The sequence below is a fragment of the Saccopteryx bilineata genome, chromosome 2, assembly GCF_036850765.1.
Source record: "Saccopteryx bilineata isolate mSacBil1 chromosome 2, mSacBil1_pri_phased_curated, whole genome shotgun sequence".
In the NCBI taxonomy this organism is placed as follows: domain Eukaryota; kingdom Metazoa; phylum Chordata; class Mammalia; order Chiroptera; family Emballonuridae; genus Saccopteryx; species Saccopteryx bilineata.
The window spans coordinates 184,982,780-185,008,765 of NC_089491.1; the positions used below are offsets into that span (position 1 = coordinate 184,982,780).

Consider the following 25,986-nt stretch of genomic DNA (forward strand, 5'->3'; position numbering starts at 1 on the left):
AAAACCAGGAACTACATTATTCCATACGTAGGTGGGACATAAAAGTGAAACTAAGAGACATTGATAAGAGTGTGGTGGTTACGGGGGGGAGGAGGGAATGGGAGAGGGAAAGGGGGAGGGGGAGGGGCACAAAGAAAATAAGAGAAGGTGACAGAGGACAATCTGACTTTGGGTGATGGGTATGCAACATAATTGAATGACAAGATAACCTGGACTTGTTATCTTTGAATATATGTATCCTGATTTATTGATGTCACCCCATTAAAAAAATAAATTATATAAAAAAAAGAAAGCAAAAAATATATAGATATTGAACTGCTTTTGTTTATACTGCTTGAATGTGAAAAAAACATATCTTGTTTGATCTACAGTTATGTCTTTTGCAGTCAAACCTAATCTTAAGTGATATAGAATCTTCTATCCCCTTCACTCACTGAAAACTCCCCTCTGAATTATCACCAACTTAGGTCTTAGACAAATAAGCAGGTTACTGTGTCAAGATCACAGGCTTCATAGTCAGAACACAAGGATTCCAGTCTTGGTGCCTTCCCAGTTTCATCACAGAATCCGGGGAAACCTCTCTGTGACTCATTGTCATTAAATGTAATACAGACATGATGCTGATAATGAGATCTTCTTGGCCCTGGCAGGTTGGCTCAGCGGTAGAGCATCAGCCCAGCATGTGGAAGTTCCAGGATTAATTCCTGGTCAGGGCACACAGAAAAAGAGACTATCTGCTTCTCCATCCTCTCCTTCCCTCCTTTTTTTCTCTCTCTTCTCCTTCAGCCATGGCTGAATAGTTTGAGCAAAGTTGGCTCTGATCCCTGAGGTTGGCTCCATGGCCTCACCTCAGGCACTACATAGCTTGGTTGTTGAGCAATAGAATAGCAGCCCCAGATGGCAGAGCATTGCCCTGTAGAGGGCTCACCAGGTGGATCCCGGTCAGGGTACATGTGGGAGTCTGTCTCTCGGCCTCCCGGCCTCTCAATAATAAAAGAGATCATCTTCTGGGGGTTCTTGGAAGCATTGAGTGGTCAGGTGAGACAACATGTGAGAAGGGGCTTAGTAAATTATCAAGAATTACATAAATTTTTAAAGTTTGCTTCTGTTTCTAGAAGTGAAAAATGAATCCTGGGTTTGTTAAGTGGAGGAGGAGACAGACCTACCAGGATGAGGCACCAAAAGTGTGGGAACCCAGCTCTTTGCAGTCCAGCATTCATACCAGTGAAATGTCAAAGAAATTGATGAGAATATTCTTTAAACAGACCAGCTGGATGCCTGTCCTAAGGGAAGTCCTGAACAAATGTAACTTCTACTAGTTCTATTGCTCCCACCACTACAGCAACGGCGTCCACACCTGGCCAGGTGGCATCACCAACATGTCCTTTTCCCACTGACAGATTTCACTGTCAATCCAGATTAAATCCCCACTGCTTAGATCAGAACAAGGGGAATGACATAATTTGAACATTTAGCATGAAAAGACTGAGAGAGCTTACAACATTTGTGGTCTTGCCCATGGAACCACAATTGCTACAGTTTACTCTTGTATTTTTTTTTTTTTTTTTGTATTTTTCTGAAGTTGGAAACAGGGAGGCAGTCAGGCAGAATCCCACATGCACCCAACCGGCATGCCCACCAGGGGGTGATGCTCTGCCCATCTGGGGGGTTGCTCTGTTGCAACCAGAGCCATTCTAACACCTGAGGCAGAGGCCACAGAGCCATCCTCAGTGCCCGGGCCAACTTTGCTCCTATGGAGCCTTGGCTGTGGGAGGGGAAGAGAGAGACAGAGAGGAAGGAGAGGGGCAGGGGTGGAGAAGCAGATGGGCGCCTCTCCTGTGTAGCCTGGCTGGGAATCGAACCCTGGACTTCTGCAGGCCAGGCCGATGCTCTACCACTGAGCCAACCGGCCAGGGCCTACAGTTTACTCTTAGAACAGTGAATGAGTACTTTTAAAGATGATTTGGTTGACTTTTTGTCACTGAATCCAATGGTGGACCAACTTCAGTCATGTCCCCGTATGGCTTGGGATAGATTGGTAGGTTGCCTTTGGTCACTGTTCATGTGTAAATTTATGGTTTACTGATGAGGGGATAATTGTATAGGTCTTATTTGAGAGTCACCAGTGACCACCTAACTACTGGCTCCCTTATGAACACATAGAGAAGTGTTACGTGTCAGTGCTTCTCAATTTTAAATGTATGTCTGGGTCACCTGGGACCTGGCTCAGCTGCAGACCCTGGTCCAAGGGATCTGGGGCAGGACTGAGATTCTGCATTGCAATAGTTTGAACAGCAAGGTCAAAAGTATTACAGCTAATAAGTGACAAAGTAGGGATTTAAACCCAGGTCTAATTCCAAAGGCAATCTCTTTCCCACAAGGCTGAAATGTGGAACTAGAGTGCTAAGTAATATATGAGAGATTGCATTTAAGCCAAATATTTAAGATAATTATTATCTGAAATGTTAAAATATAGAGGTATCGTTTCTCCAGGGAATTAAGAAAGCAGTACATTAAGCTGGAGAAAAGTAACATACTTTTTTGTGGAAAGGACAGTGATAATCTCATAGGATAAAGATGAAATATACAAAATATAATGAAAAATTATTAAAGACAGATGAAAACTATTTACATACTTAAAGGAACAGAGAGAGCTACAACTGATTATATTTCCAAAATAATGAGCCCAAACATTCACCAGGGGTCTCTGACCACCCAAGCCTCCACCAGGTGACAATACCCAAGGGTGATATGACTGGAGAAGACAGCTCCCTGGCGTGAAGGGCAGCCCACACTCTGTTTCAGCAGCATTCCTGAGACCAGCAGCTCTGGCAGCAACTGTGCAAACCCTGACCCACAGCAGCCTTCAGACTGGCCATGACCAGGAACGTGTGAGCATGAACAGCTTACAAAATATAAAACGGAGGCTTTTGTCTCTATGATCAGCCCTTACATTTTTGGTGAGTCCTAAAACAAGTCTGGACTTGAACAGCTAGAGAACTTTCCTCTTGACTGCACATGAAAGGTGGTTTCACAGCCTGCAGAGAGGGTGCCCCGGTGTGTTCTCCACGAGGCAGCAAGCGCAGCAGACACTGGAGCAGGCCTGGTGTGGCCAGCAGCATCTGCCTCTACCCTGGGCCTGAAGTGGAGATTGGGCACATGCTGTCCTCCTTGTCATTAGCTGCAGATGTTCAGAAACACCACAAACACATCTCCCACTGCCCTGACATCCTGCTATCCTGCATCCCCCAACAGACCGACAGCCTCCTGAACTCACTGAACCCAAACCCCAGATCCAGTTATTGCCCACCATTTACATTGGAGGTCCTCTCACACAGTCCTGATGGGTTTTCAAAGGACTTCTATTGCATTTATTGTGTCTCCTTTTGTTCATGTATCACCTTCTCAATTAGTATCTAAATTACTATACTGTTTTATAATTCTATAATAGTTTGAGCTGGTTTCTCTCTCACAGGATGATGAATTCTTGAAGGGCTAACACTGTCCTAGATTCTGTCACACCAGTGCCTAGTACCGTGTCAAGCAAATGGTAGACATTCAAGACAATGTAGGATGAAAACATGAATAAACTCCAGTGCAGAGATATGATCATCACACATCACAAGGAAGTCCTCACTAAACATCATTGGTAGGTTCTGCAACTTTAAGCAAAATAACGTATAACAAACCAATTTTACCACAGACTAATTGATATAAATAAGAGTTAAGTTCCTAAGGCATCTCGTCAACATTGCAACATTGTAAGAAAATGATATTGAATGAAACTATGCTATTCGAAGAACTGCTGTGTCATTTATTCAGAAAAATCTCAAGTTTTTCAATGAAAGTTCATTTATCTTTTCTCAGCTTGTTTAATTCTGATATACAAAGATTTAAAAGACAATTGAGGGCCTACTCATATTCCAACACTTTCTAGTTCTTAATGATTTAAATCCTGCAAGCCAGAACTGTAAACAGCTGCAGAATCAGTTTCTAAAATCACACCACCTCCTCTCTGAGGAAGCTTGTCAATAGTGAGCATCCAGCCTGTGCCATTTTGTGCACTTTGCAACAATTAAAAACCAGAATATAACATATATAGCATATCACATACTTGATCAAATTGGGGATCTTCTCCACGCTGCAGAGATTTCGTCAATGGCTTTTCCTAGAAAGAAAAGAAATTACGAGAAAAAATATTAGAGGCTCTTGAATATTACAAAAGAAATACCATTATTGTTATAATTTTTCTCATCTATTTCTCCCTTTATGGGATAAAGAGGTGACAGTTTTTTGTTTTTGTTTTTTACAGAGACAGAGAGAGAGTCAGAGAGAGGGATAGACAGAGACAGACAGGAACGGAGAGAGATGAGAAGCATCAATCATCAGTTTTTCGTTGCAACATCTTAGTTGTTCATTGACTGCTTTCTCATATGTACCTTGACCGTGGGGCTACAGCTGACAGAGTAACCCCTTGCTCGAGCCAGTGACCTTGGGCTCAAGCTGGTGAGATTTTTTTGCTCAAACCAGATGAGCCCGCGCTCAAGCTGGTGACCTGAGGGTCTTGAACCTGGGTCCTCCGCATCTCAATCTGACGCTCTACCTACTGTGCCACTGCCTGGTCAGGCCTGACAGTTTTCATATGACTAAGAAACTACCTTGCTATTCTAACCTTAATGCATAGTAAGCCCTGGCTGGTTGGCTCAATGGTAGAGCTTCAGCCAGGCATGTGGAAGTCCTGGGTTCAATTCCTGGCGAGGGCACACAGGAGGAGCGCCCATCTGCTTCTCCACCCTTCCACCTCTCCTTTCTCTCTATTTATCTCTTCCCCTCCTACAGCCAAGGCTCCATTGGAGCAAAGTTGGCCTGGGCGCTGAGGATGGCTCCATGGCCTCTGCCTCAGGCACTAGAATGACTCTGGTTGCAACAGAAGAATGCCCCAGATGCGCAGAGCATCACCCCCTAGCGGGTTTGCCAGGTTTATCCCGGTCAGGCGCATGCTGGAGTCTGTCTTTCTGCCTCCCTGCTTCTCACTTCAGAAAAATACAAAAAAAAAAAAAAAAAGAAAGAAAAGAAAAAATAAAATAACCTTAACACATAGTATTTGATCTTTACTGTCGCAATTCTTGCCATTCACCTTTACATATACCTACTCTGACCAAAACATTAAAAATCTAATGCTCTGGTACCACATTTTCAATAGAAATCACACAATGAAAACTATGGAATTCATTTGACAAATGTTAGTACCTATCTTGGGACTTGACAGATAATAGAACTTTGAAAGTGATACACTAGTCCAAGTCCCTAGATTTAGAAACAAAATAAAGCCTAACTATTAGATGAGTATTAAGGGAGAACTTACCAATCACACAATCACTAGGAATAATCAGTGAATATGGGGCACGTAACTTCTCTTGCACCTCACCTAATCCCTGCAGAAATACTCTGGATAGTGACAAAGGTCCACAGAAATATTTTTTTCTAATCATTGCATCTTTGTTTACATTACTAAGCCTCACCTAACCCTCAAGCATTTTATAACTACTAACTATATATCTTTTTATTTTATTTTTGTATGGAAGTTAATACTGACTCAGAACTGGATTAGGATTAGAAACCATGCAAAAGTTATATATATATATATATATATATATATATATATATAAAATAATATTGCACGTTAGCCAATATAAATGTCCTAAGAAGACTCCCTTTACATTTTGCCAATGAGATAGACCCTCTCCCTGCCTCACATCAATAACCTTCTCCTTTACCTGAAAAGGTGCTACACACCTAAGATGTCTGCAAGCCCCACCCTCACCCTAGACGGAAGGAATCTGAAGTTGGGTGTCTAAAGCTTTACCAGGAGTCACATGAATCAGCGGCTCTGTCTCGTGGTTAAATACACAGCTTCAACATGTATATTCTTCTAATGTAAAGAGAATATAGTGTTTTTAAGTGCTAATAAACATTTTCTAGAACATACTAGTGGGAGAGGGGATAGAAAAATGTAGATGAGAGCAAGGAAGAACAATTAAAGAAGCTACAGATTAAGCTGATTGTTCAAGAACACAGATTCAAGGCCCTGGCCAGTTGGCTAAGTGGATAGAGCATTGGCCTAGTGTATGGATGTCCCAGGTTTGATTTTGGGTCAGGGCATATAGGAAAAGCAATCTCTTCCCTCTCCCCTTTCTCTTCTTCTTCCCTTCCTGCAGCCAGTGGCTCCACTGGTACAAGTATTGGCCCCAAGCGCTGAGTACATATAGCTCAGTTGATTCGAGCATTGGCCTCAGATGGAGGTTGCCAGGTAGATCCTGGTCGGGGTGCATGCAGCAGTCTGTCATCCCTCCACTCACTTAAAAAACAACAGCAAAGAAACAAAACAAAACAAAAAATACCCCCCACACAGATTCATCCATTAAATTGCAAAGGATTCTCTGACTGCAAGTTATAATGTCATCTGAATGTTCTTGTATAACCAGTTAAAATCTAAGTATGAAAATGAAGAAAGTGAAACAGATGGTGTCAAGTTCCACAAATATCCTTGGAACAAGACCAGAACAAGTACCTCCCCTCAGTACTTGATTTATTCAGCACCCAACAGGAACAAAACGCTGATAATGTGTCAAAGGTTGTGTCTGGCGAAATGTGGACAGACACAGTGTTCCTGCCATTGGGGAGAAGAGCCTGAAATGGTAAAAAATCAATGACCTCTTAGGTGTGTCACCTATACTTGTTCATTATTTGATCTCAGCCCAACTGCTACTTCCTCAGGGAAGCCTTTCTCTGTGTCCCTGCACAGCCCAAGCCCAGACTCATCATGTGCCTGCAAAGCTCCATACACTCTCCCTTTCACAGCAAATACCAGACTGTAAGCTGCATCACAGTGTGAAACCATGTGTACAATCACTCTCTCATGATGAGTGGGTGCCACCTCCACTCAACTACAAGCTCCAGAAATGTAGGGCCTCTGTTTCTCCCAGCACTTAAAAGTTACAGAGCAGAGCATACTTAGTAATGCTAAATATCTGTCACCTCAATCAAAGCCTAGGCCAGTGACATCCAATTCCATTCTCCAATTTGTGTGTGTGTGCACGTACGCGCTCTGGTGTAAGTTAAAAAAACATTTTATATGCCTTTTATTATGGTAAAACTTACATAATGTAAGATTTACCATTTTAGCCCTTTTTAAGTGTAAAATTCATTGGCATTAAGTAGCTTCACAATGTTTTTCAACCATCACCACCAGTTATTTTATGAAGATCCCTTTTAATGTCAAAAGTTTTCAAAGAAGTCCCAACCATAAAACACACTCACACCCACAAACATGCATACACGATAGCAATTCTAATTTAGTATTCATTATATTTAAAACCATATACAATGGCAGACCTAGTACTATGACTTTAAAAGGGCTTTTTGCTATGATAGCAATAAGACATATTTTACATACATTAGAAAAGTGGCAATACATCTAAATGAGAGATCACAGCTGACTCAGTCAAGAGAGAGTGCTTGGCGCACATGTGGGCCTGCAGAGCCCTGCATTAACTGAGAAGTTCATACCTTGGGAACCTGTGGTTCTTCACTCATTACCACCTGCCAGAGTGGAGGAAGGTAGGTGACCATGTCCTAGAACACCTTGAATCTTCCCATGCCTACAAATTATTTCCTCGCTACTAATGGGTAGTTGGTAAGTGTGGTATTTGGCGCTTATGCATATCTGCATACATATGAAGGAAGTAACAGTGCAAAAGTCTGTTTCTTTAGCAAAGTTGATATGGTAAATCTTTGCCATGCACAAAAGTCAAGTTCATTAGTGAAAAATGGGTTCAGAGCCTCAATAAAATAACATACCACTACATTAAGTTTTCCTTAACTAACTTTACACAATTATGCTGTCTTAGTCATACAAAAGCTTAGTTTAAATGTCACTACCCAGATTAAGCCCTCCCTTGTTTTCCCTGGCAGAATCCCTGGTTAGCCATCATATGGTACTTTGCTTACATCTATTCTTGTCAGTATTTCCACAGACTTGTGACTTGTCAGTCTCCCCACATTCCCAGTACAGAGTTAAAACTTATTATCAGGGTTTGTTAAGTGACCAAACAGATCACTGAGGGAGAAGCTTTGGGCACTGAGATGCCTGTTCACATGTTGCCATTCTGCTGAGACCAGCTGGGCAATGGGCGTGCACAAAAGGAAGGTGCTGCAGGACTTAAGAAAATAAAAAACAAGACACAACATAAAGAAAAGATGGGTACAGGAGACTCCCAGCCTCTAGGACTGAGAGCCCAGATATCAGCAGCCTCATCGTCTTTACTCATTTCTTTAATCATCAAGCAAATTAGCAAAGCATGGGTTCAGGTACAGAGAAGGATGATTAACTAAAACCTTTCAGAAATGCAGGAAATGGCTATAGGAGTCAGCTGCTTCCTTTAAACAATCTTATCAGTGCTTGCAGGGGCAGCGTTCTGCCCCCGCAGGACTTGGCGTTCCAAAATCTGCACCAAAGACTTATTTCAGGGCAGCATTCTAAACTCCGGCCATTTTCATACATGCACCCTTTTTTGTTTTTGTATATATAGCTGTGAAGGCAGTTTTTGCAGCCTCTTTCTGTATTGATATGTCTGAGGGTTGGCTGTGAGCATCTGAGGTCTAAAGAAAAACATATTAAAATAATATATACATATCTCAATGAGACCTCCCAATAATCTAGTACCCCATTGTCTTATCCAAGAAATAGGATTAAGGGATTGCAGACCATCAGCAATGCCATGCACAGTGTTAATTAGACACATTCCAACATAAAGCTTCACAGGAATCGCAGGTCTCATTATCCTTGCTACAGTCTCAAACTGCATACCCTTTAGGGGCCCAGTTGATCACAGTTTTGTAGGAACCATTAAGTAACAAAACACTATTAGGCTCATGACAATCTTCGCAGTGCATTTTTTTTAATGGATGAAGTCCAAAGTGTAAGGGTGGGCAGCTGTAGCACTGCCTGCAGCTAAGGCTCCTGGAAGATTAGCATGTGAACAAATATAAGTGATACGGAAAAATAAGTGGCGCTGTCGAACAGTTTCCTGTAACTGAGATTAGTAAGAGGTTGTGGTAAAGAAGGTTTTAACAAAGCTGTTTCAATCATCTTTGTGACTGGTACTACATAAGCAGAATCACTAAAATGTTAACTGAATTGGGAAAATCCTGCAAAGCAGAAATAACAGCATATAATTCAGTTTGTTGAGCAGAAAAATCTGGAGTAGAAATATGTTTCTGTATCACTCCCATATAGCCAGCATGTCCATTACCAGAGCCATCAGTAAAGATGGTGGGGGCAGCATTAGATAAAAGTTCCAGCCGAGTAATGTGAGATTAAAATCCATTGAGTGTGCCTCAGGAACTGGAAAAGGGTTTTTTTTTTTGGATAATGTTTATCAATAATTCCTAGGAAATCAGCAAAAACTAACTGCCAGTGTAAATGATTCTGAAAACAAGAAACGTCAGCTCTTGTTAAGGGAAGGATGATTAATAGTAGATGGATCACAACCCACAAGTTGTCGAATCCATTCTCTTCCTTTGAGAATAAATGAAGAAATGATATCACGATAGGGAGAGAGAGATTTTACGGTAGAAATAGGTAAGAATAGCCATTCAACTAATTTATCATGCTGAAATTAACACCTGTAGGAGAATGTGGTGAATTAAAAATCATCAATTGAAGTGGTTCTTTATCCTAAATATGATCTAATTGAGCCCAATGAATGTTTTCTTCCACTAATTGAAGTTCTTTTTCTGCTTCTTTGGTTAAAATTCTAGGACTATTCAGACGAGGGTCTCCACGCAAAAGAGAAAATAAAGAAGAGCTCATGTGTCATAATTCCCACTTTTGGGCGAAGCCAATTAATATCTCCCAATAATGTCTGTAAATCATTTAAGCTCTTAACGCTATCTCTGTGTATTTTCACTTTTTGGCGTCGTACTGTAGTGCGGTCTACAACAGTGCCTAAATAAGAGACCAAGATATTCTGTTGAATCTTTTCAGGTGCTACTTTTAAGCCAACAATTTGCACCTGTTTTTCTAAAACAAAATAAGACTTTAAGTTCAGCGGTTCTCAACCTGTGGGTCGTGACCCCGGCGGTGGTCGAACGACCCACAGGTTGAGAACCGCTGCTTTAGTTAATACTTCTTGGTTTCTTACTGATACAAGAATATTATCCATATAATGGATGATGTAGCACTAAGGGAATTGTGACCGAACAGGTTCCAGGGCTTTAGCTACAAAGTTTTGACAAATAGTAGGGCTGTTAAACATGCCTTCCACTGAAATCTTTTCATTGGCTCTTTAGCATTAGGGAAGGCACAGAAAAGGCAAATTTTTCTCAATCTTCCTGTGTCAAAGGTATAGTGAAAAAAACAATCTTTAAAATCAATCACTATTAATGGTCATTTCTTAGGTATTAAAGATAGATTTTTGTATCCCTGGTTTAAAGCTCCCATAGATTGAATTACCACATTTACTGCACGTAAATGTGTCAAAAGTCTCTACTTTCCTTATTTTTTCTTAATCACAAACACTGGAGAATTCCATGGGCTAAATGACTCTTCTATGTGTCCTTTTCCTAATTGCTCCAATACTAATTCTTGAAGAGCCTCCAATTTTTCTTTAGTTAATGGCCACTGTTCAATCCAAACAGGCTTATCTGTTGTCCATTTTAAAGGCACTGCTTAGGCTTTAGAGAGGAGGCTTTTGTGAACAGCAGCCACTAGAGAAAACATGACAGATAATCTATTCCTTGTCTATGGCCTCTTATTTTAGGCTGAAGTACAATGCTTCTCAATTACTTGTAATAATTCTAAAAGTTTTACTTCGCTGGCTTTAGCCCTGCCAGCCTTCAACAACTGTTTTAAGAGGCAGATATAGGGATGGCATTTCATAATACTGTCCCTGTCCCCCATTGTTACCCTGTATTTTCCCAAGGGTGTCCTTACCACTCACCTGTGGCAGACTAAGCTGAGGCCTCTATTTCCCCCCGGGGTCCAGCAGTGGTTTTCTTGCCTTATTTATCACTTTGGTGATCCTTCTTCCCATCATGAACCTGTTTGAGCACCGATTGCTGAGACCAGCTCGGCAATGGGTGTGCACGAGAGGAAGGCACTGCAGGACTTAGGAAAATACACACAAGATGCAACATAAAGAAAAGACGGGTACAGGGGACTCCTAGCCTCTAGGACTGAGAGCCCAGATATCAGCAGCCTCATTGTCTTTATTCGTTTCTTTAATCATCAAGCAAATCAGCAAAGCATGAGTTCAGGTGCAGAGAAGGATGATTAACTAAAACCTTTCAGGGATGAATAAAATGGCTATAGGGATCAGCTGTTTCCTTTACAATCTTATCAGTGCTTGCAGGGGCAGCATTCTGACCCCATTGGACTTGGCGTTCCAAAGCCCACACCAAAGACTTGTTTCAGGGCAGCATTCTGAACTCCAGCCATTTTCCTACACCATTCCATTACCTTAGCAGCAGTATAGATTTTAGCAGTGTCAGGAGATTAAAGAGTAGACACGGAGAGTAGACTACCATGCTGGCTAAAACATTAGGAGAGAAAGAAAAAGTAGGAGGGAAGGAAAGAGAAAGAAGCGGAGAGGGGATAAGAGGGAGGCAGGCTCACTTACAGACATCTGAACACAGGGCAGAAACCAGGACGGCCTGTGCCCCCTTGAGAAAAGACAAATGCAGAGGTGAGGGTCTCCAGCGGGCAACCAGCTGCAGGGAATCCAAGGTCTGCAAGAATCTAAGGTCTGCACATTCCAGACATCCTGGCTCCCAAAGAACACTAAACATTTGGGTCTGTACAGTGAGATTCATGCGGAATAAACCATGGATATTGAGAGAACAAGCAGAAATGGAGGATCCCAGGTGAAACTCAAAATCATGATCCTGTTTGTCCAATCAGAACACTGTGTTCTGTAGACTTTAAAATTTTTTCTTGGTTTTATATCTTGGTACTATTGTATTTATTTATTGACTGTTCATTAATTAAGTTGAATGATAGGTTTTTAATAAAATAATTCTGAAAAACACAATTTTGGGGTGATGTATCCTGAAAATTCTTAGTGGTCCAAAGTAGGGAGAACTTGGCCTGTGAGCCAGCCTTGCCCAGAAGCTCCCTGTCACTAGGTGACAGGAAACAAATGGCAAAGCTGAATACTTAGAAGACTCAGTGTTGAACCTCAATGACCGCTAATGGCCCCCAAAGAGAAAACTAAACACTAAGTCTCTTCTGATGCAAGCAATCACTATAAAATAATCTTGACCAAAAAAATCAGGCCTGATCTGAACAAGCCTTTAGATGTCATTTTTAATTTTTAAAATACAGGAGTTAGAATGAGTTAGAGGAATACGTTACACTAAGCCACAGGGATGCCATCTATAAAACCCAGCCTGAAGGAGATGGAATGAAAAACATTTCTTCAGTAAGTGAGATGCGAGGGGGAGCAAAGAGAGACGGACAGAGGTCATGTCAATTGTTTAAAAAGGCCATTGCATCATGTGGCTCTTATGTACAATAGATCCTGATTCAAATAATCTGTTTTTTAAGAGTACAACATTTATGAGACCATTGGCAATTTGAATATTAATTAGGTAATTGATGATGGTAAGAGCTTATTGTTAATTTCTTGGTGTGGCAATGGTATTGCACTATTTTTTTAAAAAAGAATCTTTATTTTTTAGAGATATGCACTGAAATACTAAAAGATAATATGGTTTCTAGTATCTGCTTCAAATAATATTGGTGAGGGGAGGTGCAGGGAGCATATTACAAACTGGCCACGAGTTGGCAATTGTTGAAGATGATCATAGGGTTCATTATGTGCATTATGCTGTCTTTCTACTTTAGACACTTAAAATTCTCCATTAAAAAATCAAACAACAAAAGCTAAAAACAGAAGAATATAATATATCACTTCTGTCATCATTGTTTAACAAAAATAATCTTACAATGTCTCCCTTTCCAAGATGTTTTAAGCCACTTCTTGAAACTTATTTCAACAGCACTAACCCAACTTCATATTTTCCTAATAGTGCTGCAGAAGGACCCACCCTATTGTTCCTCCCACTCACCTGGCAAATATCTCACCTGCTCTGAGAGGAGCGGGATAAAGAGCACAGCTGTCCTGACTGTCCCAGTGGGGCTCTCTTCTGTCATGAAGAATACTGTAGGGTTCAAGTATTTCCACAGGAAAAGACAATTGTCCCTGCTTCTGCTTTTCACGCCTTGGGAAACAGTCTCCCCTTCCCTTAAGAAAATACAAACTCTGAAAGCTCTTTGTGTCCCTCCCAACCTAAAATCAGCAGGGAAAGTCACTGACTTCCACCTCAATTTTCAAACAATTTCAGTATATCCTAGCTACAATTTCACTTTATAATCTGTTCACATTGGGTCTCTGTAATCTGTAAGAGAAGAGATGTCCATACGTGACAGAACATGGGCAGTTAGAGAAGTTAGAGTCTATGTATCAAAGGAGTTCTATTTGTGGCAATGGGGCTCATTTAATAAATCATTTTCTACATCTGGTGTTTTACTGGCCTAAAAAAATCCCAAGTTTGCCCTATACAGGTAGGAGTTCACTAACGTAAGAAAGTTCCAAATTATTATTGACCTCAGAAATATTTCAATAAACACCTAACCCAGCAATGCCACAAGAGTTAATATAGGATTGTTCAGTGTGTGAAAATAACACCAGTTTCTCTTAAAATGTAATTTATTGTCTTTTAAGTAATTCAACAGCTGGATCTAGTAGTTCACTGCATCGACTGGAATCTGAGAAGTATGAAGTTAAATTCTAGGTCCCTTGTTTACAACACATGGACCTTCCTTTGTCTCTCTAAGCTTCAGTCATCTTTTGGGTAAGACAGGGATAAGTATTACAGTCTATCTCATAGAACTGAAATATAAATGGCATAAAGCATTCAATAATTGACAGTCCTCCTGATTATTAAAATTCCTACCACCATTATTATTGGGATTAGGTAAGATTAAAATGTGTGTCACCTTCCCTAATGTTTGGGGGTTGAAACCAAGCTCCGTGCATTTTCCTGGGGGAGTGTGCACCCCCACTAACATTAATTAAGGCTTAAATTTTAGTTTCCATGGTGCTTCCAAGTCTAACTAGAAAGCTATCTTACAGAAAATAGGAAAAAATGTAAAGATTAATTTCCCTTCTCTCCTAAAGAAAATAAGGCCAGTGTTATTACTATGACTTTAATTCTTAATATGTAATTTAGAAGAAACCTTTCAATTTAATGGTGGGATGAGGAAAAAACAAGCAAGTTAAAAACAAATACCACCAGCAGCAAATTTCACAAGTCTGAAAACTACAGTGGTTTTTTTGTTGTTGTTGTTGTTTTTTGTATTTTTCTGAAGTTGGAAACGGGGAGGAAGTCAGACAGACTCCCGCATGCGCCCGACGGGGATCCACCCAGCACGCCCACCAGGGGGCGATGCTCTGCCCATCTGGGGCGTCGCTCTTTGCAACCAGAGCCATTGTAGTGCCTGAGGCAGAGGCCACAGAGCCATCCTCAGTGCCCGGGCCAACTTTGCTCCTATGGAGCCTTGGCTGCAGGAAGGGAAAAGAGACAGAAAGGAAGGAGAGGGGGAGGGGTGGAGAAGCAGATGGGCGCCTCTCCTGTGTGCCCTGGCCGGGAATCGAACCCAGGACTCCAGCACGCCAGGCCGACGCTCTACCACTGAGCCAACCGGCCAGGGCCTACAGTGGTTTTGATTATAAGTACATATTTATGTATAACTGATTTATGGTTTAGTAACATCAGCAATAACCTTTTATAATACACATACCTGGTCTGAGAAGTAAACAGAATTTTCAGAAATGAACTACTACAATTGGTATCTCTCTTCTCCAGAACACAAGGAAGATGAGGAGTGAGTTGCCCCATCCTCATGGCCGCTGGTGACAGCAGAGCCCTTCAGAGCAGAGAGCTGGGCCAAACCTGAGTCACCACTGAAACATTTCACCCAGACCACCAGTACACAGTGGCAGCGGCCTGAGCCTGAACCACTGAGCTGGAGCCAAAGAAAAATGAGTTCGGCCATCCCCACGTCTTCAGATCCCATTCGTGCCAGTGGGGACTCAACTTTGGAAACAGATCTCAGGAGGGAGCCAGAAGCCTCAGAGCTCTGAATGCAGATCATTTATCCCCAAACATGAGAGGCAATTGGGGTCCCAGGAGTCTGAATCGTCTTGAAAATATACTCTGGTTATTTTGATGACCTGTAGGAATCACTGAATTTCTGATGCAAAACTGAGCCCCCTGATGCCTGCCTGAGTTTGTCAAAAGTAAAACTGGACATCACCTCTGACATCCTGACCAGCTTTCTAACAAGAACTAATGAGCACTATTAAGACCCTTGGAGATCTGTGGGAGAAGGGTGCTTTAGAAACTGACAGAACTGTGGGTTTTTCTTTTTAGTCTATTCAGTTACCAAAATGAATTTCCTCAAATAAAATAATATATGCTGGTTTTCATATATTGAAGATCAAGAGAAGGATATGGAGAGTACCTCTAATCAGCTGAAAGTATGGCAAGTAAGACACTATGTGGCACCCAAGGACACAAGACGGGAACACACATTCAAATCTGGGAGGCTATTGTAGCACTTTTTTTTTTTTTTTTTTGGTATTTTTCTGAAGCTGGAAACGGGGAGACAGTCAGACAGACTCCCGCATGCGCCTGACTGGGATCCACCCAGCACGCCCACCAGAGGCGACGCTCTGCCCACCAGGGGGTGATGCTCTGCCCCTCAGAGGGGGGGGGGTCGCTCTGCCGCAACCAGAGCCACTCTAGCGCCTGGGGCAGAGGCCAAGGAGCCATCCCCAGCGCCCAGGCCATCTTTGCTCCAATGGAGCCTTGGCTGCAGGAGGGGAAGAGAGAGACAGAGAGGAAGGAGGGGGAGGGTGGAGAAGCAAATAGGCACTTCTCCTATGTGCCCTGGCCAGGAATCGAACCCGGGTCCCCCGCACGCTATAGAACTTTTTTAAAAACTAAAACCCTCAAGAGACTGTCCTATTTGCAGCTAGCTTTGCATATTTCAGTGAAGCTTATTTCTCTGCCAAATCTAACAGTCCCAAGTAAAAATCTAGTATTTGGATAGTGAAGAGGAAACTTCAATTAAATTCAGGTACAAATTTAATTACCTTAACTGATTAAAAGAGCTGTTCCCATAGATTTTCTTTTTTAAACCACACACATCTACCAAGACATGTAAGATACTACATTCACTCATCTGTCTCTGGATTACATTCTCTTTTGTTGGTATTTTTTACTTTTACTCCCATGTATACATTAAGTGTGCATGCTACATCTGGTAAGTGGACGCTCGGGACACATGGATGGCTCTTCCCTGCCTCCTCCAACTCCTTGCACCATCTGACAGCTTCTCACACCTCCTGGGGCCAACCTCGTCCTCTCTTCCAGCTTCTTCTCAGCTAACAACAAGCTTAGTTTTCTCTTAGATCCTGTTTTTTCTCTACCCCTTCTTATCTCTGGCTCTCCAATGAGTGGTCGACACTTTCCGTCTTCCCTTCTTTCGTCCTTCAACCACCTGCAATCTGGATTCTTCACCCTAAAAATAGTCTCCCTAGAGGCCCCAGTGACTTTCCAAATGACAAATCTGGTGGCTACTTGTTAATACATTTCTTTTTGAACATTTCAGCTATAATGTGACACTAATGATTACTCCTTCTTACCACCTGAGTTATTCCATCTCCCAATATTTCTCCTACCTCATTAGACATCTCTTCCTTTTTTTTTTTTTTTTTTTTTCCCCATTTTTCTGAAGCTGGAAACAGGGAGAGACAGTCAGACAGACTCCCGCATTCGCCCGACCGGGATCCACCCGGCACGCCCACCAGGGGCGACGCTCTGCCCACCAGGGGGCGATGCTCTGCCCACCCTGGGCGTCGCCATATTGCGACCAGAGCCACTCTAGCGCCTGAGGCAGAGGCCACAGAGCCATCCCCAGCGCCCGGGCCATCTTTGCTCCAATGGAGCCTTGGCTGCGGGAGGGGAAGAGAGAGACAGAGAGGAAAGCGTGGCGGAGGGGTGGAGAAGCAAATGGGCGCTTCTCCTGTGTGCCCTGGCCAGGAATCGAACCCGGGTCCTCTGCACGCTAGGCCGACGCTCTACCGCTGAGCCAACCGGCCAGGGCGACATCTCTTCTTTGTGTCTGTCATAGCTAGTCTTCCTCTTTAAATGTTTATATTCCCCAGAGCTATCTTTGGGGACTTGAAATCAACCATGTTCTGATTTATCTCCTGGTACCACTAACACATCATGCATGCACACACGCACACACCCTTTTCAGAGCCAACCAAACCACCTCTTATCAAAAATTCCTACTTGTCCCTCAAGATTCATTTATTCTACCACATTTTCCCTGATCACTTTTAAGAAGGGACAGCCCAGTTTCATTCTTCAAAAGCTCTTCAGTGTTCTTTAGCTCTTCTATACCTACCCAGAGCCATCTTATTTGTTCATATACACATCATTTCCCAAGTAGATTAGAGCTTAGAGTTTGGAATCAATCAGACCAGGATTTTTTTTTTTTTTTTTGTATTTTTCTGAAGCTGGAAACGGGGAGAGACAGTCAGACTCCCGCATGCGCCCGACCGGGATCCACCCGGCACGCCCACCAGGGGTGACGCTCTGCCCACCAGGGGGCGATGCTCTGCCCCCCCCGGGGCATCGCTCTGCCACGACCAGAGCCATTCCAGCGCCTGGGGCAGAGGCCAAGGAGCCATCCCCAGCGCCCGGGCCATCTTTGCTCCAATGGAGCCTTGGCTGCGGGAGGGGAAGAGAGAGACAGAGAGGAAGGAGGGGGTGGGGGTGGAGAAGCAAATGTGCGCTTCTCCCATGTGCCCTGGCCGGGAATCGAACCCGGGTCCCCCGCATGCCAGGCCGACGCTCTACCGCTGAGCCAACCGGCCAGGGCCTCAGACCAGGATTTTAATTGGGGCACTAACCCTAACTATACCACTTTTGGTAAATTTTATTCAATATTACACGTTCAGTGTATCTGACTAAAAATGAAGAAGGCTATGAGTGTACTGCAGTGGTTCTCAAACTTTTTGAAGTCGGGGTGCATTTAAAATCCTACAAATAAGCCCTGGCCGGTTGGCTCAGCGGTAGAGCGTCGGCCTAGCGTGTGGAGGACCCGGGTTCGATTCCTGGCCAGGGCACACAGGAGAAGCGTCCATTTGCTTCTCCACCCCTCTGCCGCGCTTTCCTCTCTGTCTCTCTCTTCCCCCTCCCGCAGCCAAGGCTCCATTGGAGCAAAGATGGCCCGGGCACTGGGGATGGCTCTGTGGCCTCTGCCTCAGGCGCTAGAGTGGCTCTGGTCGCAACATGGTGACGCCCAGGATGGGCAGATCATCGCCCCCTGGTGGGCAGAGCGTCGCCCCTGGTGGGCGTGCCGGGTGGATCCCGGTCGGGCGCATGCGGGAGTCTGTCTGACTGTCTCTCCCTGTTTCCAGCTTCAGAAAAATGAAAAAAAATAAAAATAAAAATAAAAAAATAAAATCCTACAAATAAAATAATTGTAGGCGCACTATATACAAATTTCTGAGAAATATGTTATAATAATTAGGTCAAATATTAAAGGAAAAATATAAAGTCCAAGCATGCTTTTCTGATAATTAAATGAAATAAATATGACAAAACTAAATTTATTCTGACATTAAAAAAACATTTTTCTTACATTTTTTGAATTATGCTTTTTAGAATTCGTAAAAAAGGTTAAAAATTAAAAAAAGAAAAAAACATTATCTTTTTATATACAGTGGTACCTTCAGCCTTGAGATATGAATTTAATTTGTTCTGTAACTGAGCTCATAAGTCAGTCAACTCATATATCAAACTGCTGATACTGGACCCATGCGACAATGCGCCAACTAGCAGCAGCTTCCTGAATCACAACTCGTATCTCGGAATTTCACTTGGCTCTTCAACAAAAATATGGACCGAGTCGCAGCTCCTATCTTAAAAAATTTGAATGTTGGTCTGTTCATATCTCAAGGTACCACTGTATATAGATACATTAGTACGATTTATTAAATTCAGCAGATGCCAGCATGAATAGTGTTAGGTTTTTTCATTCTTATATTTATGAGAAACATGAGTCTGATGTGTCCTAGCGATTTCTTCAATGTTTGGGGATATATTTGAAAGGCAAACACTCATTTTGTCATCAATACATTAAAGAATTCCTCTCTTTTTACTCTTAATTGTGTGGAGGGTAGAAAATCCTAATTCACATAAATAGGATATTGAAAATTGTAGTAAAATGTACAAAGCTTTTTTAGATATTGCCACATATTCTTTTATAGAAATCCAGAAGGCTTCAAGAGATAATTCCTTATGTTTAATAATCAATCTACAATCAGTATATATAGCTGCCAGTTCTTCTTCTGTTAATATTAAACCAAAATCACTTGAAGCTTCCATGAATGGGTTTCTAACCCAATCGTATTGTTCAGTGTTCAGTGATGGAAAATAAGAACCCAATTTTTCTTCTCAACTTATTAAATGTTCAACTATTATTGGAAGTGTTTCATTTATGCAAGGGTTATTTACCAATGGAAATATTTCCAAATTACCTTCAACAGCTTTTCTTTTCCAAATCTGTACTTTTCTCTGAAATGCTTTCATTTTGTCAGTGGATGTGAGAATATTTTTTTTTATTTCTTTTCTTTTTTTTTAATAAGAGAACCTTTATTTAGAAAGTCACTGAGGTAGAAGAAATGGGCGTAAGGAAACAAGTTACAGAGGCAAAAGAAGGGGCCATTAGTACTTAGGAGAGAAAAGGGTAAAGGTAACTAGCCTGGGTGGGGGTAACACAGATATATGCTTCCAGGTGGGAGAACATTGATCCTCCATCCTAAGCACTTTTCTTTAAATTGATTTTAATTTATTGTGTTTACATAGATTCTAGTGTTGCCGTGAATGGATCCCCCTCCCCTGTATTCCCCTCAACATCTCCCTTCTACCCCTCCCCATAGCGCCCTCCCCCATTCCCTTCAAGTTTATCCCATCCTGTCATCCCCTTCCCCTCTGTCCTCTTTTCTCTGGTCCCTTTGATCTCTCCTCTGTCTCAATTCCGTTCCTCAGTTCACACTGTTCAATGGATTCCTCAAATGAGTGAGGTCATATGATATTTTACTTTCTCTGCCTAGCTTATTTCCTTAACATAATAGTTTCCATGTCCATCCATGTTGTCGCAAAAGGTAAGATTTCCTTCTTTTTCATGGCCCCATAGTATTCCATTGTATAAATGTACCAAAGGTTTTTAATCCACTCATCCACTGACAAACACATGGGCTGTTTCCAGATCTTCACAATTGTGAACAATGCTGCCATAAACATGGGGGTGCATTTCTCCTTTTGAAACAGTGCTATGGTGTTCTTGGGGTATATTCCTAAAAGTGGGATAGCTGGGTCAAAAGGAAGTTGGACTTCTAATTTTTTGAGGAATCTCCACACTGTTTTCCACAGTGGCTGCACCAGTCTGCATTCCCACCAGCAGTGCAGGAGGCTTCCCTTTTCTCCACATCCTCACCAGCACTTATTCTGTGTTGTTTTGTTGATGAGCGCCATTCTGACTGGTGTGAGGTGGTATCTCATTGTGGTTTTAATCTGCATTTCTCTAACGATTAGTGATGTTGAGCATTTTTTCATATGCCTATTGGCTGGCCATCTGTATGTCCTCTTTGGAGAAGTGTCTATTCATTTCTTTTGCCCATTTTTTGATTGGATTGTTTGTCTTCCTGGTGTAGAGTTTTAGAAGTTCTTTATAAATTTTGGTTATTAACCCCTTACCAGACATATTGTTGAATATGTTCTCCCATAGTGTAGTTTGTCTTTTTATTCTGTTCATATTGTCTTTAGCTATGCAAAAGCTTGATATAGTACCATTTGTTTATCCTGTCTTTTACTTCCCTTGCCCGTGGAGATCATTTGGCAAATATATTGCTGCAAGAGATGTCGAAGAGCTTACTGCCTATGTTTTCTTCTAAGATGCTTATGGTTTCACGGCTTACATTAAGTCTTTTATCCATTTTGAGTTTATTTTTGTGAATGGTGTAAGTTGGTGGTCTAGTTTCATTTTTTTGCAGGTAGCTGTCCAATTTTCCAAACACCATTTGTTGAAGAGGATGTCTTTACTCCATTGTATGCTCTTACTTCCTTGTCAAATATCAGTTGTATTCAATACATAAAGGTGTGGGTTTATTTCTGGGTTCTCTATTCTATTCCATTGATCTATATTACCTGTTCTTACGCCACACCAGGCTGTTTTGAGTACAATGGCCTTATAGTATAACTTGATATCAATAAGTGTGATACCTCTCACTTTATTCTTTCTTTTCAAGATTGCTGAGGCTATTTGTGTTCTTTTTTGGTTCCATATAAATTTTTGGAATATGTGTTCTATATCTTTGAAGTATTTCATTGGTATTTTAATTGGAATTGCATTGAATTTATAAATTGCTTTGGGTAATATAGACATTTCAATGATGTTTATTCTTCCCAACCATGAGCATGGTATATGCTTCCACAAGTTTGTATCTTCCTTAATTTCTTTTATCAATGTTTTATAATTTTCTGAGTACAAGTCTTTAATCTCCTTGGTTAAATTTACTCCTGGGCACTTTATTTTTTTGTTGTTGTTGCAATAGTGAACAGAATTGTTTTCTCAATTTTTCTTTCTGACAGTTCATTGTTAGTGTATAAAAATGCCTGATTTCTGAATATTAATTTTATATCCTGCCACCTTGCTGAATTCATTTATCAGGTCTAGTAGTTTTTTGACTGAGACTTTAGGGTTTTCTATATACAATATATCATCTGCAAATAATAATAATTTTACTTCTTTTTTACCAATTTAGATGCCTTTTATTTCTTCTTCTTGTGTGATTGCTGTGGCTAGGATTTCGAAGACTATGTTGAATAAGAGTGGTGAAAGGGGGCACCCCTGCCTTGTCCCTGATCTTAAGGGGATTGCTTTTAATTTTTGCCATTGAGTATGATGTTGGCTGTGGGTTTGTCATAGATGGCTTTCATCATGTTGAGGTATGTTCCCTGTATTCCCACTTTGCTGAGAGTTTTGATCATGAATGGGTGCTGGATTTTATCAAATGCTTTTTCTACATCTAAAGAAATTATCATGTGGGTTTTCTCCTTCCTTTTGTTTATGTGATGAATCACATTGATTGATTTGAGAATACTGTACCAGCCTTACCTCTCCAGAAAAAAACCCCACTTGATCATGACGTATGATCTTTTTCATTAATTGCTGGATCTGGTTGGCTAATACTTTGTTGAAGATTTTAGCATCTAGATTCATCAGGGATATTGGCCTGTAATTTTCTTTTTTTGTGTTGTCTTTGCCTGGTTTTGGAATCAGAATTATGCTCGCCTCATAAAAGGAGCTTGGAAGTCTTCCTTCCTCTTGAAAATTTTGAAATAGCTTAAAGAAAAACAGGAGTTAGTTCTTCTTTGAATATTTGGTAGAATTCACTTGTGAAGCCATCAGGCCCCGGGCTTTTGTTTATTGGGAGTTCTTGTATTTTTTTTTAATTAATTTTAATGGGTGACATTGATAAATCAGTGTACATATGTTCAGAGAAGACATTTCCAGATTATTTTGACATTTGATTATGTTGCATACCCCTCACCCAAAGTCAAATTGTCTTCTGTCACCTTCTATCTGGTTTTCTTTGTGCCCCTTCCCTCCCCCCACCACAACCCTGTCTTTCCTCCTCCCCTCCCCTGGCCGGTTACCATCACATTCTTGTCCATGTCTCTGATTCTCATTTTTATGTCTCATCTATGTATGGAATCATATAGTTCTTAATTTTTTCAGATTTACTTATTTCACTCAGTATAATGTTATTAAGGCCCATCCATGTTATTGTAAATGATCCGATGTTGATACTGTTTTGATCTCATTTGTTATAATTGACCTGTTTAAATTTTCTGATTCTATTTTTTTTTTTTTTGTATTTTTCCGAAGTTGGAAACAGGGAGGCAGTCAGACAGACTCCCACATGCGCCAGATCGGGATCCACCCAGCATGCCCACCAGGGGGCAATGCTCTGCCCATCTGGGACGTCGCTCTGACACAATAAGAGCCATTCTAGCGCCTGAGGCAGATGCCACAGAGCCATCCTCAGCGCCCGGGCAAACTTTGCTCTAATGGAGCCTTTGCTGCAGTAGGAGAAGAGAAAGACAGAGAGGAAGGAGAGGGGGAGGGGTGAAGCAGATGGGCGCTTCTCCTATGTGCCCTGGCCGGGAATAGAACCCGGGACTCCCACATGCCAGGCCAATGCTCTACCACTGAGCCAACCGACCAGGCCTCCTACATTTTTCTATTATTGGATTTCCCAAACTGGTTAAACTGACAATGCTCCTGCATATGTAGCAAAAGCATTTACTGTATTTTGTCAAACCTTTCGCATTATGGGTATTTCTTACAATCGTTAAAGTCAAGGTATTATTAAAGTGTACCCAGCAAATATTTTAAGGTCAATTTAAAAAAATTTAAAAGGTGGGAGTCATATCCTGAAACTCCTACGGGTCTACCATATCATGCTTTTTACTTAAAATTTTTAAATTTTTCTTGAATGCTAATGAACAGGAGATGCCAAATCTTTTTCTCCTGCAAATTTCTACCACCTTCCTTTTATTTGATCCAGCTAATAACACTGTTTTGTCTTTTTTCCAAATAGCTCCAGATATACAGAAAAGGTTTATATAGGCGGATGGGGATCCTCAAACCCCTCAGAGAGATCTTCTGAGCATGGCTTTTAAGATACCAAGAGGCAGAAAAAGCCCGATAGAGATCAGGTGAACTACCAGCTTTTAGGATATGCCCTTAAAGGCTCCAACGCCCCAAAGGGGTCTCATAGGATTCCATCTGGGTCTTGCTTCAATAGTGAGTAAGAAGGTCATTGAGCTAAAGCCTGCCAGGCTTATATGCCTTTGCTGTGAGGAAAAAGGGACACTGGAAGGTAGGCTTCCCCCTCGCTCCTCTAAAGGAGGGTTCAGTCTCTTCCAGCCCTGCTCCAGCCACCTATGACCTAACCTTGCCCAGAATGCTGGGGTTTGCCACTGAAGGCTGAAGGTGCCCAGGGCCGTCAGCCCCATCTACAACACTGTGGATGAGCCTAGGGTATTTCTTCCAAGAAGCAGGTAAACTGATCTCACTTGCACAAGGGCCACTTAACTATATCTTGCCTGAATAGTCAGGTTTTTTATTCTTCCCTCGAAGATATCTGTTTTTAGTGTTGATAGTCCTATTTTCTGCTGCTTTGTTTAATATATAGTGTTTCCTTTATTCCTCCTACCTCAATGCCCCACTCATATTTCAGGCTGGGACCTACTCCTAATTTAGAGCTCTCTTTCCCCCTTTTGCCAACTTCTATCATGAATTTACCTTTGCCACCCAGCTTAGTGTATCCCAAGGTTCTCTTTACCACACCACAGTCGCAGAGCTCCAGGGAAAAGCAACCTGGTCTCATCTCTCCAGGCAGAGGAGAACAGAAGCTCCATCTTTACACATGCTGCAGATGGCTTTTCCAGTCTACCTGAATCATTACCAGCTAGAAGCAGTGGTCATTGGGACTTGGATGTGAGCTGCAAAGTATAGAATTGTGACAACAATTCCAGTGCCATGTGGAATTTTCCTGGACTCTTGCTCCTTTTGACAGCTCCTAGTAGACTGATCTGAGGTTGGGTTGCATTTGCAGGGATTTGGAATGGTACTGGTGCCAACTTGGACTTGGTGAACATGTTAAGGACACTACTCTTTTATGGATTCTTGCTGTATTGGCCAAGAGTTTGCTTAAGGCCTATATAATCTATTATTTCAGATCTTATATTATATTTAGGTCTTTGATCGATTTTGAATATTTTTGCATGGGGATAAGGTATAGTCAAGTTTCATTCTTTTGCATGTGTCTTTTCAATCTTCCTAGCACCATTTATTGAAAAGGCTTTCTTCATTGCATGTTTTGGCTCCTTTGTCAAAGATTATTTGCCTATATATATATGGTTTGTTTTCTGGTCTCTCACTTCTGTTCCATTGGTCTGTATGTCTGTTTTTCTGCCAATAACATGCTGTTCTGATTACCATGGCCCTACAGTATAATTTGAAGTCAGGTAGTGTCATACATCTGACTTCATTCCTTTTTCTCAGGATTGCTATTCAGGGCTTTTAATTATATACAAATCTGATGACATTTTTTGTTCTATTTCTTTAAAAAAGGACATTGGGATTTTAATGGGGATTGCAATAAATTTGTATATTGCTTTGGGTAATATGGCCATTTTAATTATGTTGATTCTTCCAATCCTGAATATGAAATATTTTACCATTTCATTGCATCTTTTTTCAATTTCTTTTAGTAATGCTTTGTAGTTTAAAGTATATGTGTCCTTCACATCCATTGTGTTTTGTTTTATGGGTTTTTTTATTTTTTATTTTTCTGAAGTGAGAAAGTGGGGAGGTAGAGAGACAGACTCCCACATGCACCTGACCAGGATCCAACTGGCAAGCCCACCAGAGGGCGATGCTCTGCCCCTCAGGGGTGTTGCTCTGTTGCAACAGGAGCCATTCTAGCCCCTGAGGTGGAGGCCACGGAGCCATCCTTAGTGCCCGGGCCAACTTTGCTCCAGTGGAGCCTTGGCTGCAGGAGGGGAAGAGAGAAAGAGAGAGAAAGAGAGAGAAAGGAGAGAAGGAAGGGTGGAGAAGCAGATGGGCACTTCTCCTGTGTGCCCTGGCTGGGAATCGTACCCAGGACTTCCACATGCCAGGCCAATGCTCTACCACTGAGCTAGCCGGCCAGGGCCTTCACATCCATTTTTAAGTTTATTTCTAGGTATTTTAATTTTTTGTTGCAAGTG

General features: G+C 41.7%; 1 protein-coding gene across 14 annotated transcripts in view; it reads right to left on the minus strand.

Moving 5' to 3' along the window:
• The window catches only part of FRY (FRY microtubule binding protein), a 620,873-nt gene that overhangs the window by 280,772 nt on the left and 314,115 nt on the right, over positions 1–25,986 (minus strand). For all 14 annotated transcript variants that reach the window (XM_066258908.1, XM_066258906.1, XM_066258901.1 and 11 more), the window contains one exon: positions 4,115–4,168. In XM_066258908.1, the coding sequence (XP_066115005.1) occupies positions 4,115–4,168 (54 nt within the window). The remainder of the gene's footprint in view (positions 1–4,114; positions 4,169–25,986) is intronic.